Source organism: Onychostoma macrolepis, chromosome 05, assembly GCF_012432095.1.
Source record: "Onychostoma macrolepis isolate SWU-2019 chromosome 05, ASM1243209v1, whole genome shotgun sequence".
Taxonomy (NCBI): domain Eukaryota; kingdom Metazoa; phylum Chordata; class Actinopteri; order Cypriniformes; family Cyprinidae; genus Onychostoma; species Onychostoma macrolepis.
In genome coordinates this window covers 7578682-7599311 of record NC_081159.1, presented here as the reverse complement: position 1 = coordinate 7599311, position 20630 = coordinate 7578682, and the positions used below count along the sequence as shown (strand labels likewise).

The 20630-nt window shown below is 38.6% G+C and overlaps 3 protein-coding genes across 7 annotated transcripts; 2 read left to right on the top strand and 1 right to left on the bottom strand.

The window, feature by feature from the left end:
• Positions 1-598: 598 nt before the first annotated feature.
• coq2 (coenzyme Q2 4-hydroxybenzoate polyprenyltransferase) lies at positions 599-4362 on the top strand. Its single transcript, XM_058775944.1, is given in 9 exon segments — positions 599-677; positions 1011-1189; positions 1192-1410; positions 1522-1688; positions 2856-2977; positions 3404-3489; positions 3587-3720; positions 3805-3993; positions 4184-4362. Coding segments are annotated over 8 exon segments (1161 nt in total). The 5' UTR covers positions 599-677; positions 1011-1107; the 3' UTR covers positions 4346-4362.
• Positions 4363-4409: 47 nt separating this feature from the next.
• Positions 4410-17207, bottom strand: gldc (glycine dehydrogenase (decarboxylating)). Its single transcript, XM_058775937.1, has 25 exons — positions 16649-17207; positions 16378-16456; positions 14353-14488; positions 13869-14033; positions 13621-13698; positions 13091-13238; positions 12388-12584; positions 12212-12308; positions 12016-12121; positions 11794-11933; positions 10846-10926; positions 10655-10752; positions 10403-10487; positions 10272-10313; positions 10011-10153; positions 9625-9700; positions 7656-7781; positions 7067-7216; positions 6703-6815; positions 6468-6609; positions 5895-6006; positions 5698-5793; positions 5439-5611; positions 5028-5108; positions 4410-4945 (listed from the first exon to the last, which is right to left on the bottom strand). Exons 1-25 carry the CDS (start codon positions 16922-16924, stop codon positions 4808-4810), a joined length of 3078 nt encoding a protein of 1025 aa, XP_058631920.1. The 5' UTR covers positions 16925-17207; the 3' UTR covers positions 4410-4807.
• mboat4 (membrane bound O-acyltransferase domain containing 4) lies at positions 15102-20630 on the top strand. Of its 5 annotated transcripts, none has more exons than XM_058775943.1 (4): positions 15102-16048; positions 19007-19037; positions 19219-19365; positions 19443-20630. In XM_058775943.1, the coding sequence occupies exons 1-4, from the start codon at positions 16027-16029 to the stop codon at positions 20374-20376; spliced, it is 1134 nt and encodes a 377-aa protein (XP_058631926.1). In that variant the 5' UTR covers positions 15102-16026; the 3' UTR covers positions 20377-20630. The 5 variants fall into 5 exon arrangements, with proteins under 5 accessions (XP_058631926.1, XP_058631924.1, XP_058631925.1 ...); XM_058775941.1 differs by having other exon boundaries at positions 19141-19365; XM_058775942.1 differs by having other exon boundaries at positions 15102-16063.

Genomic DNA, 20630 nt, shown 5'->3' with positions numbered 1-20630 from the left:
AGGTTCAGTCAAAATACACAATTGTATTTATTTTAAACATCTGGATGGAGAGAAGGAGCAGGGACCGCCTGTGAAATAAACTGAGTTTTACATTTTTGAGAAATAATTGTCATTTTAAACCCATACAATTTAGGTGAATAAAATATTATGAAACAAAGTCCATCCAGTGTTAAAAACAGAACAATTCACCACATACAAAGTATTTTTGTCTCCACATTTAAAATATCTGGGTCATTTTGTTATTTTCAGTGTCATTTTGCCTGGTTAATTTATGACCATGCTATATAACATATTAATATATTTATATTTGTTATAATGTTATAACTTGCTATAATGCTTGCTTCGCAATAACCATAATCATTATGAACGCTGTCATATACATGTACATTACATTTAATTGGACTTAATACATTTGAATGAAACATAGCTTTGATGTAGTACTTTTAATTAAAGCATATTTTATAATACTGTGTTTTATAGCGTCCGTTGACTGTGATATTTCTGTACATGTAATCTTACATTGGAGCTTAATAATACTGAATATCATGAAAGTCAAGACAGCATGTACAGTAGAATAAATCAAAAGGCGGAACCATAAGATAAACAAACGTTTCAGGGGGAACACGAGGTCGGCGCACACAACGAAAAGGATTTCAAAATTGCTGTCACAGAGCGCTGTAAGTTCAATATGTCATATAGACATGAATGATTTACAAACGATTCAACGAAGAAAGACGACTGATAATGCTGATCTATCTTTCTCCCCGCATTTAACATATTAGCAACGCTTGTTGCTGCTTGTAACACCATTGATTAGTCAATAAGGGGCATTTCAATGGTCATAGCCAATTTAAGTGTAACAGAAGCAGCTTAAAATTGTATTAAGTTTGACTACACTCACAGAATACTGGCACAAAATATTACAATAAAAAGCCTTATTCACTCAATTTGGCATTTTCATGACTCGTCAGTAATCTGTGTATTGTGTTCTCTGCTGTTTGTATTGTCAGGTTCATTGTTCCTGAAGAGGTCCCTCATCTGCACATGAATGCAAGTATACAATGAAGCGCCTCGCTGAAAGTTGGTCATGACAGCTCAACAGACAAGATGATGTCCACCAGACTGCTGGCACTGCTTCAACCACATGCAGTGAGGAGGAGTCTTCCACAGATCTGCTCTGCCGTCTTTCAAGTCTCAGAAGGCAGCATGAAAACATTACCACAGCCTTGTGTCAGCCTGGATCCTGCTTTAACAAAAGTGAAGATCACAAGCAGAGAATATGGCCTCCTTTACTGGCAGGTCACAACAGTGGCAGAAGGTTCTTCAGCCTCACTCCTGCTGGGATTGTGAACGCAGCACCGGCGTCTGTCCAGCCGTACCTCAGATTAATGAGACTGGACAAACCCATAGGTGAGCTGAGCTCATGTGAAACGGTAATGTAATGTGTTGTTTTCCAGGATGTTCTTTTGGCTGCAAGCTGTTCTTTGTTTCAGTGAAATATAAATTGTTGTGTTCTTGTAGGAACGTGGCTGCTGTATCTGCCCTGTACGTGGAGTATTGGGCTGGCGGCAGACCCGGGATGCCTTCCTGATCTGCGCATGCTTGCGCTCTTCGGTGTGGGAGCTTTGCTTATGAGAGGAGCAGGATGCACAATCAATGACATGTGGGATAAAGACTTCGACAAGAAGGTAAGAGTACATGCATAGAAGTAGATTGATTGTTTCCTGCGTCATGTTCTTCCTTTAGTTCCAGAATGTCAACTTTTTGCTTATTTATCTGAGAACATTCTCAGATAAACAACTAGTGGCCTAAATTTAATCTTTGCCATCTTCTCATCCAGACTAAGCCTAACATATCTATCTCCTGATCTTGCCTGGGTCAGTGTGTCAAAGGAATTGGGCAATGTTGCTGTAACACTGGCCATAAACAGTGTCAGATAATTATAATAATTTACTTACACCCATGTCATTTCAAACCTGTTTGACTTTGTTTCTATAAAACAAAAGGAGATATTTTTTTAAAAATGTTGATGGTAATACATGTTTGGAACAATATGGGGGTGAATAAATGATGACAGAAGTTTTATTTCTTGGTGAACTCTCACTTTAAACTGATTTGATATAGAAGTCAAGTAGAAGACTTTGGGAAGTTAACTGAGAGGTTCGCATGACTAGTCAGATTAATTATCTTTGAAGCTTTATTTAGTACAATTAAAATAGTGTATAAGCATATCATTATACAGGTGTATAATTTAAGCAGAATACTAAATCACAAATAAAGGTTCCAAAAAGGGTTTTTTGTAACAATGTCATAAAACAACTATTTTGTGATCCCCAAAGAACCTTTCAGTCAACGGTTCTTAAAGGGATAGTTCAGCCAAAAATGTGATCATCATTTACTCACTCTCATGTTGTTTCAAACCCGTATGAGTTTCTTTCTTATGTTGAATGTAAAAGAAGATATTTTGAAGACTGCTGGTAACGAAACAGTTGTTGTTCCTCATATTTTTGGGTAACCATTCCTTTAAAAGAACAATTTTAATTATCTAAAGAAACTTTTTCCACTATAAAGAATCTCTTGTGCAATGAAAAGTTTCCATTATAGTTAAAGGTTCTTGATAGAACCATAGATGCCAACGAAGAACCTCTTTTTCTATATAGAGTGTAGTTTGTAGAAACAATGGTTGGTATGAGTGTTCAAGGATGTGGGTTACTGATGTTTTGTCAGTTTAATCGAGCTGAATATTGAAAAGGTGGGTCAAATTATAGCAAGGTTCAAGAAAGATAATAGGCCACCTGGATTTGATCTCGGCTGCTGCTGGAGTCTGATGTTGGGATATGTCATATTTCTGGTAGGTGTCAAGGACAGCCACTCGGCCCATTGCATCAGGGGAGATCACACCGTTTCAGGCACTGGTTTTCCTCGGAGGCCAGCTGAGTTTAGCACTGGGAGTTCTGCTCTGCCTCAATTACTACAGGTGCTTTACATTTTACAGTATTTCTACACAATGTTTTTGGTCTGGTGACCACTTCTCACCATTAACGATTATTTACGACTTTTGCCTCAAACTTCTAATTTGCTGCTATTAATAGTAAAGTAGTTGTTAAGTTTAGGTATGGAGTACAATTAAGGGATCTAAAATATGATCATGCAGAATCAGCCATTAATATGTGCTTTATAAGTACTAATAAACAGGCAATATGATAGTAATATGAATGCTAATAAACAACTAAAGTGTTACCAGTATTTTGCCAACATTTGGGACTAGAGCAAGATTGTAACTTTCAAGTTGATATTATATTAATATAGCTTTAAATTGAGACGAAAAGACGATTGCAAGTTCCATTTCATGGCAACATTAATTTTACTAACTAATAAACTGTGACTTCCCATCTGTCTCTAGCATAGCTCTTGGAGCCGCCTCTTTGTCGCTGGTGGTCACATACCCTCTCATGAAGAGAATCACATACTGGCCGCAGTTTGTTTTAGGTGTGTTACCATAACCAGTTTTTAAACTTTGCCTCCATGTTATTGCTGAAAATTTGCTCAAAATATTTCTAAAACTGAACAGTCGTTGCCTCTGTAGGTCTCACTTTTAATTGGGGTGCTCTTCTGGGTTGGTCTGCTGTGAAGGGATCATGTGACTGGTCTGTGTGTTTACCTCTCTATGTATCTGGTGTCATGTGGACATTGATTTATGACACAATCTATGCCCATCAGGTACAGTATGCCATTAGTTATTACTCCCTAACATAAATTTGTGCCTCATGTACATTTTGTGATCTATTTTCTCATCTTGAGTAGGACAAAGATGATGATTTAAAAGTGGGCGTGAAATCTACAGCTCTGAGGTTTCAGGAGAACACCAAACTGTGGCTGAGTGGCTTCACTGGGGCCATGCTGTCAGGGCTGGTTTTAGCAGGAGCTAATGCTGACCAGACTTTGCCCTACTATTGTGCAGTGTCTGCAGTGGCCATTCATCTAGCACATCAGGTGAGCAAGATACACTGTTCTTGATAATAGTAGCCTGCCTGGGGTTACAAGAAATTAAAGTTAAATTAGTTGTTTAAAAATCAAAATGAAGTGACATGATATGCCAGATTAATTAAATATATGAAAGGAGCTCTTACATAAAAAAAAAAGTGTTACACTGACAATGAATCATTTATTCTGTGTTCCTCAGATATACGCTGTGGACATCAACAGACCTGAGGACTGCTGGAAAAAATTTGCTTCAAACCGAAATCTTGGACTGCTTTTATTTTTTGGAATAGTGACGGGAAACTTATGGAAAAAGAGAAACGATCATCAGTATGAAACGCAGCTTAACTCCGTTTCAAATTAGACCGCATGCTGGTTGTGTGACATGGAATAATACCATTGATTTAGGAAATGTATGTAAACCAATGTTCGTTTTAAAATATTTATTAAATTGCTACAAACAGGCTCTATTTCTTAAATAATTAGAAAACTTACATTACATCTATAAAATTACTGTTAACATTGAGAACAGTGCCAGTAAGTTATGCCTACAAACAGACCAAAACACCCAAATATTTTTATACAGTGAATAAAAATATAAAAAGAACAAAAAACGAACCCCTATACAGGTCAATTACAGTATCTGAATCAGATTTGGATTGTTTTAGTAGAGTAGCAGAGGCCAGCTATTTGTGCATTGTATGCAAAAGGAAATCTGAGGCACCATGAACGTACTGAAGAGACTGTAATCACAGGGAAGAATAAATGATCATATCGGATGGGAATGGTTCATTTGGATGAAGTAGCATTTCATTGAGTAATGAGGTCACGAAGAAGCCCTTTCCTCATATGGAGACTCATAGACGTCCATGGGTGGACAGGTGCAGACGAGATGTTGGTCTCCATAGATGTCATCGATCCTTGAAATTGTGGGCCAGAACTTGGTCTCGGGTCTCACGAAAGGCTGAAATAACATTTTAACATGGAATAAATAAAAACATTTATTTTAAGGTTTATGTATTTTTACATTAATGTAAGATACACACCATGGGGAAAGCAGCATACTCTCTGGAGTAAGGTCTGTCCCATGTGGTAGAGGTAATACAGGCCAGCGAGTGAGGAGCCATCTTTGGAAAACATGTGAAAGACAAGTTAGAGCAACTAGAGAAAGATCCAGATTCAATAAAATTTCAGCTCTAGAATTAATGTAATTAATGAAAGTCTTTTGGGCAAAGACAATCTGAAGGGTTTAAAAGCAGAAATGAGAAACACGTGTATTTAAAAAAAAAAAAAAAAAAGCTTATATATTAATTCTTCCGGGCATAAAACGTGACAAGGAGTACAAATAATGCCACGCTCCATAAACCTCTAGTACATGTGCATTACCGTACACATGATTAAAGCTGCACAGATGCTGCCGATATGGAATGTTCTGGATTCAGCTTTAAAACGCTCACCTTGAGAGGATTAACCCTTGTGTCCATCCGGCCCTCTTCAATGTCTGCGATTTCCTGTCGGATAGCCAGCAACGAGTCACAGAAGCGGTCGAGCTCAGCCTTGTCCTCAGACTCTGTGGGTTCAATCATCAGAGTTCCTGCCACAGGCCATGACATGGTCGGTGCATGAAAACCTGTCATAAAAGGCAGTGAAGAATCAGTCAGTTGTCAGACACATTTAAAGCCAAAAATATTTACTTCACGGATGTTTTTCACTTACCGTAATCTTGCAGTCGTTTTGCTACATCAACTGCCTCAATGTTTGCTGACTTTTTAAAGGGCCGCACATCCAAAATAAACTCATGAGCAATGAATCCTGCAAATCCAAAATAATCAGTAAATGTTTGTGAGGAATCGATCAATGAATCAATTCATTTTTAAGATCAAAAATGCAATATTTTATTCAATAAAGCCAACCTTTAGAGCCCCTGAAAAGAATTTTGTACTGTGTTTCCAATCTTTTAGCCATGTAATTGGCATTAAGGATGGCCACCTCTGTAGCATGAGCAAGACCCTTTGAACCCATCATCTGTTGAATGGAAAAATCAAATATTAGATGAATAAATTAGGATGATATATGGTACCATATCAGCTGATATTAGGGAGTTTTTAAATTGTATTTATTTATTGGTATTTGGCTATATATTGGATATTTTATCGTGCTGTTCTTTTATTTTATTTTTACATTACCTTTGCTTTCATCTAAAACTCACTAAAAAGGTCATCTTTAAATCATTAAAGTTGAACAAATGTAATTTTAGCAAATCTCAAAATAAATGTGCATTGTTTATGCTGAACCATTTAATGCTTTAAAGCCTACATTTGCTTGTAAGATTTAAAATTAGTGTCCTATTTTTCATGTATTTATGCAAAATTGTACAGAAATTGATCTCAGCCATAACCTGAAAATAATTAGTATTGTTCAGAATGTTAATATTGGTGCATCCCTATTACTCAGATAGGCAAAAATTGTAAGACTTGAGTGTTGACCTTAATGTAAGCCCATGAGATGGGCAGGATGGCGCTGGAGCCCCAGGGAGCAGCACTGATGGTGCCCAAAGAACTTCCTGCATTACTGGACTGCATGTTCACCACTGGATGACAGGGAAGGAAGGGGGCAAGATGCTGTTTCCTGTTGGAAAAAGCCATATGGTTAACTGGAGTCAACAGATCAACTGTTCTGGTAGATCGAGTAGGGCAGGTCTGCTCACTTCAAAACACTTACACTCCTATTGGTCCCATTCCAGGGCCGCCACCACCGTGAGGAATGCAGAAGGTTTTATGGAGATTCAAGTGAGAAACGTCTGAGCCATAGTCTCCTGGCCGACATAATCCAACCTGAATCAGAAGAACATGAATGTTCAATGGAAAACTTAGTGTGAATGAAGCTCTCTCTGACACGTCGCACTTCTACAACTCAGAGCATTTAATCATTATCACCAATCCAGGAATATAGTGCATGATTCATTCATAACATAAACTGTTAATGTAAAAAAAATAAAAATAAATAGGAGTTCATTGTTAGTCTATAACTAATGTTAATGATCACTACCATATTGTAAAATGTGGCTGTTTGTTCTTCAATCTACCTGTGCGTTCATGTTGGCACCATCCAGGTACACCTGTCCGCCGTTCTGATGGATGAGCTCACACACTTCCCTCACGTTCTCCTCAAACACACCGTTAGTGGAGGGGTATGTGATCATAATGGCAGCCAAGTTGGCCTTATGTTTGTCCACCTGCCAAAAAAAGGGATACATGTGGTTGATTGAGTAAAGTGCATCTTTAAAAGGTTAAGCATGTAATTTTTTGGATGTTAAACACTTTCTCCTATCCAAAACCAAAGATATTCATAGGTTGGTTCCCTCCAAAACTTATAAACACTGAGCTTTCAAAACATTTTTTGAGCATGATGACACAGCAGCAACATGTGAGTTTGGAGTATTTGTTTGCTCAACCAATGGCAGTCAGGAGGGGTGTTCAAGAAACTAGTTTGAACCTCAAACTTATTATTTTTGCTATTTTGTTTGGTGCTGCTAGCAGCGCAGAAATTACACACGTCACCTTTAACACTGACAAGATAATGTTATCATAGACAAGTGTGTCGGTGTAAATAGCTATAAAGGCTTCCTGTTGACAGGAGATGCAAAATGTGACACTTCAAATTACTGTACATACCATGGCCTCAAGGTGAGACACGTCAATGTTGCCATCTTTATCCACCTCCACCACCTGAACCTTCATGCCTGCCATCTGAGCGCTGGCAGGGTTTGTTCCATGAGCGGATTTGGGAATCAGACAAACCTGAGCAAATTCATAACAGATTTGATGCATTAGATTAATGGACAAAACAAACAAGAACAACAACAAACATTTATTTCTGTAACCAAGTAAACTTAAAGTTCAGAAGATTTGTCAAAATGTTCTCTTAACTTGGTATGTTGTTTAAGGACTACTATACACATGCAGATTTACACCAAAATAATCGGTCCGAGATCGCCTGAACGAGGTGTTCTCAGCCCAATTGCAAACTGACTATATATGTAATTGTATATAGATGGATATATTAGAGGACTGACAGCTACATTTGTAAGTGTTTGTGCGTGCCAGGACATCTATAAAGCTACAATAAGCCCGCAGAGCAAACTTGCCAATCCATCTTGATAAATGAACTCTTGACCAATAAGAGGACACCTTTACTCACATGTGACTTGCATAAACACAGATCGGTACACTTTGCAATGTTACCTTGTGAAAGCAAACCAAACCAAGAAGAAAATGCAACATTGTAACAAATTAAGTCCCTCTTTCAGAACAAAGCAAACGTTAGTTCTGAAAATGGCCCAAGGAGCATCTGCAATGGTTGTTGCTTTATATTTTATAATTCCGCTATGTGACACCAACAGTACAGAAACTGCATACTTCAACTTTAATGGTTGTTTAAAATACATAGAACCCAATTTTTTGTGGTCTTATTTAAACACTTCATGCAAAACAGATTTACAACACAAAGCTTGCCTAGGTGTGATACCACATTTAAGATTATACATATTCTGCAAATTACTTCTGTCAAAGATTTTGGTCTGTTCCTCACAAAGCCATTGTAACTACTTTCATAAAGCCACTAGTCTAGGTCTACTTTCATTATGAATCCTTTTGTTTTCCACAGACATTTAAAATGACATGAGGGCGAGTAAAAAATAAAAATAGAATTTTCGTTTGTTTTAATCAATACTATATGACAGACATTCTGAACTAAGGACACGGTGGTCTAAATGCTAAACGTTATGCAATTTTCAACAGGTCAGCATGGACAAACTCATCGTCCAAGGAACTGCATGTCTTAATCTCCAAATATGGAATCTTGCACTGAAGTTGAATCCTGTTACGGGGTGGTTGTTTTCTATGGCTATTTACTCAACCATGGCAGTTTGAACCTTGGCTAGTTTAAGAGCTGCATCCGCTATCTAAGAACTGCTTATTAGGAAGATGATAAAAAACAAAGGCCAGATTACAAAACACTGCAATGACTTGACTAAACGTTCTTATCACTGACCTTCTTTCCACTCCCAGACCCCACTAACAATTTACCACTTTTTCAGCTATTTTCTCTCAGGTTCAAAACACTTTGGACCATTTTCCACTTTTCACTGTGGACAGAATTTAACTATTTGTATTACTCATGAATCATTTGCTTCCCTTTCAAGCAGCAATTCTTTTTCTGTCAGGGGTTGAATCACTTATGGGTGACATTTGAAAACTTTCATAATTTTCGGAAAATACTACAAGAAACAACAAAAGTTATCTGTATATTATGCGTTTATATACAATGATAGTGTCTATATACAAATATAATACAATATTACATATTATAAAATAAAGATTATATAATACTAAATTATACTTTTATATAATTATATGGCCTACTTTGAATTTTTATTTTTATTTTTTTTAAATGGAGGACATTTGAAACATGTCATCAGATTGCCATTCTGCTTACAATCAGTTTTCACAAGATAACTGGAAAAGTCAGTAAGGGTCGACCTGATACTTCAAATGTCACGTATGTTTTCAAATGGCCCTGAGGCTTGAGGTTAAATGAGAGGAGACTTTGCTACAGAGTGTTTCACTGTGGGATGATACTCACTGTTCTGTGAGATTCTCCTCTGGAATTTAGATAGGCTTTGATTGCAGCCAAGCCTGCATATTCCCCCTGCGCGCCACTACGGGACAAAGAAAAATCAATAGCATCATATATATGCAAGCGTACTGCCTCAGCACAGCAGAGTTCAAAGATTGCTTCAAATGGCTCTTGCCCAAGAGTACAGTATGCTAATGATCCTGTTAAAGTGTCAACCAAGCAGAACGTACAGATGCCTACACACCCCCAAAACTTATCAGCACCAGAAACCTGAACAAAACCTAATGGGTCATGTTGCAATTTGCTTTGTCAACTACAAGACCACTATTGACTGAAATTAGAATAAATCACGTTTTTGATACCGTTACAACAATATCAGACAGGACACTTGCCTGTTTGGTTGAAAGGAGATCTTATCATATCCTGTAATCTCACAAAGGTCTCTCTCTAGCTGTCTGAAGAGCTGCTGATAACCTTCAGCCTGATCCAGTGGCACGAAAGGGTGGATGTTAGCAAATTCACTCCAGGTGATTGGCTGTTGTGAAAAAGTTACAATGAATCGGTGAATAGCTCAGACTGGTTGAAATGAGGCAATGTCAGAGATACAGTAAAAAGGAGGGCTGATATTAAAGAGCAGATTAATACAGACTCACCATGAGCTCCGAGGAACTGTTCAGCTTCATTGTGCATGAACCCTTGATTCAACAGCAGAGTTTTAATGTGATGTTTGCATGTAAAATCATTACAATGGATAAATACCATTGTTAACTGATTCTTTACTTACCAAAGGAATCATACTGTGAACAAGGGAAATATCCTTATTTTCCAGGCGCTTCATGTACCGTACAATATTGGTCTCCGAGTGATAACTGAATTTAAAAGCAATATATATATATATAAATAATTACTATACAGAACTAGCCTATCCACATATTTAGACAAACAAGAACCAGTTTTTCTGATTTTGTATCAAGTTTCATTGATTTTTCACAGATTTGTTAGAAACAGCAACTAGCATTGAAACTGGTAAACAAACCTGTTAAACACTGCATGGGTAAGAAACTTGCTAGTTCTCTTGAAAGGGCTTGCCAGCAGTCCTTTTGTTCGCTCACTCATTTTCTCAGCAATAAGCTCCTGATAAATATCAAAAAGAAGAGATCTCATTGTGGCAAAGAGAATAGAGGATTTTTAACAATAATTGAAATATCGAGTCAGGCAAGAACTTACAGCTGAGGACTCGCAACCGAAGATCCAGAGCAGATCATCCAAGTCCCTCTCAGTGATGGTTTCATCCAGAGACACTCCAAGCTAAAACCACATCAACAAACTACATTAAAAATATTAAAATATTGTATTTTTTCAAAAAAGCTTTAGAAAACCGAGTCAGGCCAAGTAACAAAACAAACTTGTAGCCAATCAGCAGTAAGGGACGTGTCTACTCATGATGTGGGGGAGAGAGCGCTCAGTGCACAGGACGGACATTAGCCAAGGCGAGTGACGACAAAGATAGAGATGGCGGATAAAAAACAAGAGGAAAACGTCTGCGGAACAAAAGGCGGCTTACACTGTCGCGCCGCAACAGCTAAAGTCTGTCTACACTGGACGCGACAAAGCGATCATTGAAAATCATTTGAAATTTTTGTCAATGTGTCATAAATAGAACGTGGCAGCAGTTTACTGTCGGGATCCAGTGTAGACAGCATCACTGATTATAATGAGTTCTATAGTATTTTGTCACGCCACTCGCGTCCTGTGTAGACACGGTGTTACGATAAGGCAAGAAGTATGACCCGTGTAAATATCGGATCAGCTTTCCAGTGCTGGAGAGAACTCAAGGAGCGGGAAGGCCTGCGATTGGACGCCGAGGTTGCTTTGTTTCTTCTGGATAGGTGAGTAACATTGGTTTTGCTTTGTTTCACAGAACTAATAGTTGCCTGGGTTGCGCAAGTATGTGTGGGGCGGAGCTATCAAAATAGGGGTGAGACTCTTTTGGTGTAGGGGGGTGTTTGATTTGGTGATTTGAAATATCAACATTGGCTACCAGAAATCACTTAACCCACCTTTAAATAAATTAATAAGAAAATAAATAAAATGTACATTTTTAATAAATAAATAAAAACAAAAAGTAGCATTGCCTATTTGTGGGTTTATTTTTAACATTTTCACAGGCCTCACCAGTCCATCACTGTACACCCGTAGGTTGATCTCCCGTTGCATAGCTTTTTCCAAGATGTCCTTGCCAGCCACACCACAGTTGATCTTCAGCGTATCAAAGAAGTTCTCATGTTGGAGTTTGTGCCCAGCTCTTTTCAGCCCTATTACAACAATAAAAAGACATTCGGTATTTCATAACATTTCTTATTCAAAGAAAAACTAAACAGGAGTCAAACAACTTACCCTCAGCGAGAATCAATGTTGCATTGTGGGTTCTCTCTGCAATGTGCCTCAATCCTTGAGGACCATGATACAACGCAAACATGGAGGCCATATTTGCAAGAAGAGCCTATGTTGAGACATTAAAACTGAGTACAGACATTCAACTTGACAAATATATATACACAGTTTTTTTTTCCTCAGATATGTGAAGCTCCACCTGGGCAGTGCAGATGTTGCTGGTGGCTTTATCCCTGCGGATGTGCTGCTCTCTTGTCTGGAGAGCCAGACGATAAACCTCTTTACCAGCCGCATCTCTGTAACAGGAAACATTTGACAGTTGATACCAACACTGATGAGGAAAAATACACTGAATCCTATAAATTACAAACTTACCTGGTAACTCCAACCATCCTTCCTGGCATCATCCTGACCAGATTTTCTTTGACTGCAAAAAATGCAGCATGAGGCCCACCATAGCAGAGAGGCACGCCGAAGCGCTGTGAGCTGCCCAAGGCGATGTCAACTCCAAACTCACTTGGAGGACGCAACACGCAGAGCGCCAGCAAGTCTGTGGCACAGCAAGCCAGTGCCTTTGATACAAATAAATGGACCCAAAAATAAATAAATAACATTTCACAAAAATAAAATAAAATTTGGTGCTGACAACTGGTGCAACAGCCGATTGAACAGGTCTAAATCAGTTGTAATAGATCTGTGCACAAAACCTAATAGCAGATTCTGCTGTTGCAATTAAGGACCACTTGGATAGTTCACCCAAAAATGACAATTGTCATCATTTATTCATGTCATTCCAAACCTGTATGACTTTTTTTCTTTTTTTTTTTGGACAAATGGAGATTTTTAAAAGAAACACTCAAATCTCACTTTCATATATTCAAGCTTGCCATGAAGATATGTCACACCTGGTTTCACATCAGTGATTGACAGCTCTAAACAGTTTAGTAGTATGAACCGAACAGTGTTCTATACGGCGAAAACAAGTCAAACAGGTTTGGAGTGGCATGAGGGTGAATACATTACTTGAGTAAAACCTAATATGCAAAAACTGGTATCAGAAATTGCGAGAGGTACATACACCACCCTTGTGAGCTCGATCAACAAGTGCAGTGAAATCTTCCACTCTGCCTTCAGTGTCTGGATACTGGAAGAGCACACCGCTAACATCCTTCCCACTGAAGTCCATCTCATGAGGAAGCTTGAGAACAGTCTTCACACCAATGTAACTAAAGGATACAAACTTTTAATCAATACACACAGACAGAATTACAGACAGAAGGGTAGAGAGATAGAGAGAGACACACAGATAGAAAGAAAGATGGATAGAAGGATGGACAGAGAGATAAATAGATATACAGAGGGACACAGAGTCATACACAGGCAGACAGATAGGAGAGTGACAGAGACAGATAAAAATCGATAAATATACAGGCACACACAAAGAGACACATAGACAGGTAGACAGATGGATAGACAAACATATAGAAGGATAGAAAGTTAAATAGAGACAGACAGATAGACAGCAAAATGGAGATCGATAAAGACAGACAGATAAAGAAAGACGGGTTGATAGATTTCTTTATTCTATATGTTGGTGAACTGCCTTACTTGGCTCTGGTTTGCACAACTGCAATAGTTTGTGGATGGCAGCGTGGGTCAATGTAGAACATTCTTCTTTTGTTTTGCCTTTGAAAAGGAACAGGTGAGTTAATTATCACTCCCAGCCCTGGGGAAACACCATCCTGCATGTCAAAGACCTGAATGACCAGGTTCAGGTGTTGGCTAACAGACTAAAGGTCTCCTTGATAAATGCAATCATGTTCTTCACAGATGTTTCCAGCAGTAAGCACACTAACCTGTTGCAGAGCTGCATGGCCTCAGCAGCAGCAGTACCCTCATCCAGCAATGACGCATTAGCTACTGCCATTCCCGTGATGTCACAGACCATGGTCTGATAATTCAGCAGGCTCTCCAGACGCCCCTGAGAGACCTCAGGCTGGTAGGGGGTGTACTGGGTCACCCTATAGAGAACACAAAAACTCACTGAATCCCTAACCAAAGACCTCCAGTCTGAGTCACAAGATTTATCTTATGCTGGGCACGCTACAACTCGCTTACATAATGAAAATCATCAAAATGCAATTTGGTTTTTGACTAGAACTGTACTGATCATGAGAAACTAATGATCAAATTGTTCCAGCTCGTGGCTGTAAATTTTAAGTCCCATGACTGAAACAAAGGGTTGATGTTTGTCAAAAACGTTTGGTTGGTCCACTTTTTGCTTTTACTCCACCAGAAGCTGAAATATAAGGTATGCTTCAAACGACAAGAGACACATACCATCCTGAATTCTCAAGCAGATTTCTTTGTATGACTGGTGGGACGAAGCAGTTATAATAACCCATCCCAATATAGGACCTCCACATCTTGTTTCTCGACGCAATCTTTCGAAGCGAATCAAGAATTTCATTCTCACCTGTAGTGATTAAGCACAAAGATAAGAATGATTTGAAAATCTGTGGTTACTGTTAAACAATCAGTATGTAAAACACCCTAGATTAAGAAAACAGATCTTGACAGTAAAATAGATGATTAAGTCTTCCAGATCTAAGCTCCTTCCACGGAGAAACCTCCCCCCCAAAAAACACTATGGTTTGTGTTGCATCAAATTAAATCCAGCTTCTGTTTCACAAGTGAATATTTTAGGAAGCTTATCGTACTCATAAGTGCAAAGCAATTGCTTTTACACACATTGGCAAATACACCTAGTATTTAAACACACCTACAAAAACGTCACATGGCATGATCTGATGAATAATACAAGAGCACACGATCTCACTGATTAATATATGCATTTAGCATGTTTGCAATTCATAACATAGTAGCAAAAAGTTAGATAAAGCGCATATGGGCCATTTCCTGATGGCTAGGTAACTAGTTTAATGGTTGTAGCTTGAGGGCACTGGAGCCGGCTTATACAGAGACACACGAATTCCCGAGGCATTGTGCTGCAGCTTAGCAACACAGCAACTGAACGGGGGAAAAGATAATGCTGTAGTAAAAACAGCTAGAGAGAGGGGGATAATCAGAAATACACATTACTGACCCCTCAACACTAACAAATCTGTGGGATGTTCATTTTGTCAAATTTAACACAATATTTGTGCGACAATGAGACAGTCAGCCAGTTTGATGTCTTGATATAGTGTTTGTAAATTTGTGTTAAAAGGTAATCTATTTTTAACGTAACCATTTCAAGAAATAAAAATATATTCATAAAACCACAAAAGGGAAAGTTTAGAGAGCCCTTTATTGTTGAGCAGTGAATTTCTCGCAGGATTTGCAGATCAAGCTCTGTGCAGCTGAACCAGCAGAATCCAGTATAGCCCCCCCATCAGCTTCAGCATGGCTTGCTTCATTAAAGACACACACAAGCAGATGAGAAAACTGACTCCTAGTCCTGCCATAACCTCAGAGTAACTGCAATAAATTGTATGTTTAATGACAATATTCCTTTTATAACCCTCATTTTGTCATTCATACAATAGTTTGGGGAGGGAAAAAAAAACAAAACAGTATAGTGACTTGACAAAAGGGTTGGTGCAATGTTATCAGAAATATCTCTTAAAAACGAGACGTTACTTTACACTTTATATCTGCTGTGTTTTACATTTTAAGAGTCATGTTGTCTGCAAAAATGTAAGTTAAGACGCGTTTATTCACACTTCGGTGTAATTTGTATATGCAAACCGTCCGTTTTCCTAGTATGTGTTTTAAAAAAATGACCAGACTTTATAATTGCAAATGCTAATAATCGTTAATGCAGTTAAATTGTCAATTATTACGCAAAGTTGTATGTTGAGCGGTGCACGCGTGATGTAACGCTACTGCTAACCAGATCAAACTGGCCGAGTGACGCTGAACTTTACACTCTAATTGTCATCCTATTGGCATCGGCTGAGGGCGTCAGGAGATTGGTGCTGCTCGCCGGGATCCGCAAAAACAACTCCAAATATGTTCAAAGGAAGACTTAACGGTGAAAAACACTCCAGTAAGGTCTATTGGCTCACAAAGAGCGTGTAACCTACATTCCTCGCTCAGATGGACTCCTTTGTTAGAGTCTGCTTCGTTAGAAAACCCTAATTCGAAATAAAAATCTAGATTTGTTAAAAAGCCTAAATGGAACGATTAGTTCCGCTGCCCTAAATTCTGACACCAGGCAGAGTTTTCAAATACCGCTGAAATGAAATTTAACCTCGCAGTTTGCCTCACAGACGGTCGGTGCAAATAAATGATGAATTCACAACAACAAACGACACGTGTTTGCTCTGTCTGCAGCCGCTGAGAGCCGCGCGAACAACTTACACACAGGATCGTCCATTTTCAAACTTCTTCCCAGGCGGATGGATCCGGGAACTGTGTTTTCGATAAGCTGAGCGATTGACTGAAATCAACAGAAAAGTGTAGACTATTACTTTGTTTATTGTTATTAATCACCATCAACACAAACTGCGGAAATTGGTGCAAAATTGATCAAAGTTTAAGATGCTAGTAAAATGCTGACATAAAGTGTTTAAACAGACTCGCAACCTAGCATATAAACATTACGTTTAATAAAAAATAAATAGGTTTTTACCTCAAGTCCAAGGGTATTGAGCATCTCTCTTTTTTCTTTGTCACCCGGTCCAATGTGTCTTTCAGAAAAATCATCGTGTCTCGGCAAAATTCGTTCAATCTTTCTAGACCACAAAACTTGTGAGGTGCCCATACAGCGCACATTTGCAGACACATCTGCGTTTAAACCTTGAAGTTTTTTAAAAACATCCCCTTTATTGCTGATATTCCTATACGGCGCGCGAGCGTTGATCGACCTGCTGATGACAACACGCCAGGATTTAACGCAGCTCTGCATGTTCTTCACTTGAGATTGACTAAAAATTGTAGGCCACGGAAGAATCTTTCAGTCAGCCCTCACGCCGTGTTACCCACTAAATGTCTGTGAAATTCCTTAAAAGTGTCTCTGTTATACGCCTCCTCGTTGCACGGGGAGCAGCCAATCGATAAGGGAACTCTCTCTGACGCAGAGACAAGCCCCACTCGCTCAGGTCCCGCCGAAATATCTGCGTGCTGTGCGCGACGCGGTTTAGATCTATATTACTCACCCACTTGGTATCTGCTCGTTATATGCCTTCTATGTATTTACATGCCTTCTATGTATTTACATGTTTTGTAGCCGCGTTCTTAAACGCCCAATTAAATGCTGAGACAACTGTGGAGCAATCATACAACTGAATGGAGAAGTAGCTGGTAGTAGGCCTACTCAGTGGGAAAATGAATGGGGTTCTTCACACCTGAGGAATACGATGCAGATCCTTTTAAAAGGACAGTTCTCTGGGGAACTTTTAATGAAGCCAAGGTTTAGTCTATAAGGAAAATGCATCATGTGGAAAAGGCTTTGAGACACTTGAAATAGGCTATTGAAGTTCCCCCATCTGGGGCACATTCTAGGAAGATGGATGGAGATTCATTAGAGGGTTTCACAAGTATGGCAAATATAGCATAAAATAGTCTATATGCTCCTGAGAACTCCCCCAAAAAAGCTTTGTGAATTTAGTATTTTTTTTATGTCTAGAGCATAAGAAACAAATGGACTAAGTTTTTCTAAAAATAAAATGGCACGAATAGACATCAAAAAAAGGCAAAAACAATGGGATTTCTTTTTTTAAATCGATCAATTTTTAGGTTTCAGGATTTTTACTAAACTTTGTTTAAGGATGATTCTCAACTATTATAAAATATATAACAAAATGATTTGATATACCATTTTGTTTTATGCAATATGTGCATAAAATATGTAAAAATTTCCATAAACTGGTTTTCCCATTAAACAGTGTATCTATACACTGTATCTAATTTCCATATTAATGTTTTGCTGTTGGGACAGCATGTTGAAAAAAGAATTGTCATAATGGGAGTAATAACTGGCCAGATTTTCATAATAATATCAAACATTTCATAAGAAAATGTACATATAATTTATTTTCCTATTCAATTGTTATGTCTCTCAAAATGCATAATAAACATGCTTTCAGTGCCGGTGTCCTCTACAGTGGACAAGAATGAAATGAAGTCCTTTTTCATAACAGGAAGTCATATTTGAATTTGAAAACCCCATAACATTTTCCTGAGATGTTGCTTTATGACAAACAATTTGAAAACTATTCAGATTTAAATGACAATTACAAAATATAATCATATTTCCATAAGGATGTAAAAATGTTCACTAAATTCAATTTAGCCATCTTTAAACCTAGGAGAGGGTGTGGTCATGGTGAAACTTCCAAACATTTGGTCTCTCTAAAAAGCCATGAATGTGCTCTGTACAGGACATCCAGGCTTAAAACTGTGACGTGTGAGGTCTCCGAGAAATTCACTAAAATATAATGTCCACTACAGAGGCAAAAACTCCATAGCTGGGTCTCAGGAGGATATCTATCTATCTAATCTATTTAATCTAATCTGTCTATCTATCTATCTATCTAGAGCCAAGTAAGGAAGTTCACCAATTTATATAAAACAATATCTGTATATCTCTCTGTCAGTCTCTGTCTATTTTTCTATCCATCTGTCTTTCTGTCTCTATGCCTCTGTCTGTTTGTCGTTTCCATCTTTCTCCTGTTTGTGAGGATTGTTTACTAACCTACATAACTTGGTTGGCTCTCTTTCAAATTCCATTTAGGAAATAAGTACATAGCTGTGACTTACTGAGTGTCTATCTAGCTATGCACGTCTGGAATTCAGAAGCATATTTTATCTGAAGAACAAATAGAAGTCAGCCACACTGTACATATTTATTCTATCTGTTCTACTCACACACATTACTCGAGCAGTTCTGGTTTGGTGATGGATCTCGTTTGGCTATTTTGTGTTGGAAACCCGCAGATGTTTTACCAGTTTGTGAACATTCCCTTTGCATTTCTGTTTTATTTTTTAGCCAGGCAAGGACATCTCTCAGTAATCAACAGGTACAGTATAGCAACATAATCCATGCTGTTGCTAATGTTATTTTGATAAGTGCATCCTTTTTCTTAGATCATCTGTGAAATGAAATTTGTCTCCTCTTGTAAGGTATGTCTATTTGACACTGGGAGGATTCATCCTTGCTATCGTAACAATGGGTCCATACAGCTTATTGCTGTTCTTCAGTGCCGTGCTTCTCCTGCTGCTGATCCGCTGTCTACACCCAATGCATATTCATAATTGGACTTTAGGACTGCAGATGTGTTGGCAAACCTGCTGGCACTTGTACATCCAGTACAAGTTATACTGGCTTCAAGAGACACCAGACTTCAGGTATTTCTCAAAAAGTATGAACTGTATGAATACATCCAATTTGATCATTTTGTGAGCTCTTGTTTTATTTCTAACAGGCTCTTACTGGCCATATCTGCTCTCATGTTGATGACCCAAAGGGTTTCTTCTCTATCACTTGATCTGCAGGAGGGAACAGTCACTAGTCCCTTTCAAAACAGTAGTCAGGATCTTTCTGTCCTTATACCATTTCTAAGCTACTCACTCAATTTTCCTGCACTTCTTGGAGGACCACTTTGCAGTTTCAACACTTTTGTGGAGTCTGTTAGGCAAATGAGTGTGACTTCATCATTGGCTTCATATTTAGGGAGACTTACTTCTAAGATGTTGCAAATTGTAGCTTTGGTGTGGATTAAATATCCTCTCAAGGAGCTCTTAAAATCAAGCACATTCAGAGTAAACAGCCCTTGCGTTTGTCAAAATATAATATGGATCTGGGTCCTGTCGCTGCTACTTAAGTTGAACTATTATGCACACTGGAAGGTCAGTGAATGTGTTAACAATGCTGCAGGCATGGGTTTCCATGGGTACAGTCACAGTGGAAAATCATCATGGGAGGGGTTTTCTGATGGCAGTCCATGGGTGACTGAAGCATCGAGCCGTCCTTCAGTGTTTGCGCGCCAGTGGAACAGAACCACAGCAGCGTGGCTTCGAAGAATGGTCTTCAAAAGGTCCAACAGGTCTCCACTGTTTATGACCTTTGGGTTCTCAGCGTGGTGGCATGGTCTTCATCCAGGTCAGATTCTAGGCTTTATCATCTGGGCCATCACCGTGCAGGGAGACTATAAAACACACCACTTCTTGCATCGAAAGCTTACCTCCAAGTGGAAGAAATGGCTGTATGTGTGTCTAAACTGGGCCTTTACTCAATTGACCATTTCATGTGTTGTTGTCTGTGTGGAGCTTCAGAGTTTAGAGTCAGTGAAACTGCTCTGGTCTTCATATATCGCTGTATTTCCACTACTGAGTGTTCTGATGATCATAATCCTGTGAGAAATGACTAGAACCAGTGTAAATTATATAAATGCAATCAAATATCTCATCAAATATAGTAAAACATGGAAGTTTAAACATGGACCAGCAAGCACATTTGAGCATCTGTTTAGGGGAGAGCGGGTGAGCAGAACCAGTTTTTACTTACGGTGTGTTTAAGGTGAGCACATGACAGTAATGGGTCCAACTTAAATATGTACATAAATTTCAGGATGTGGTGCATCCTTGGGAATAATCACTTTGGATCTAAAATA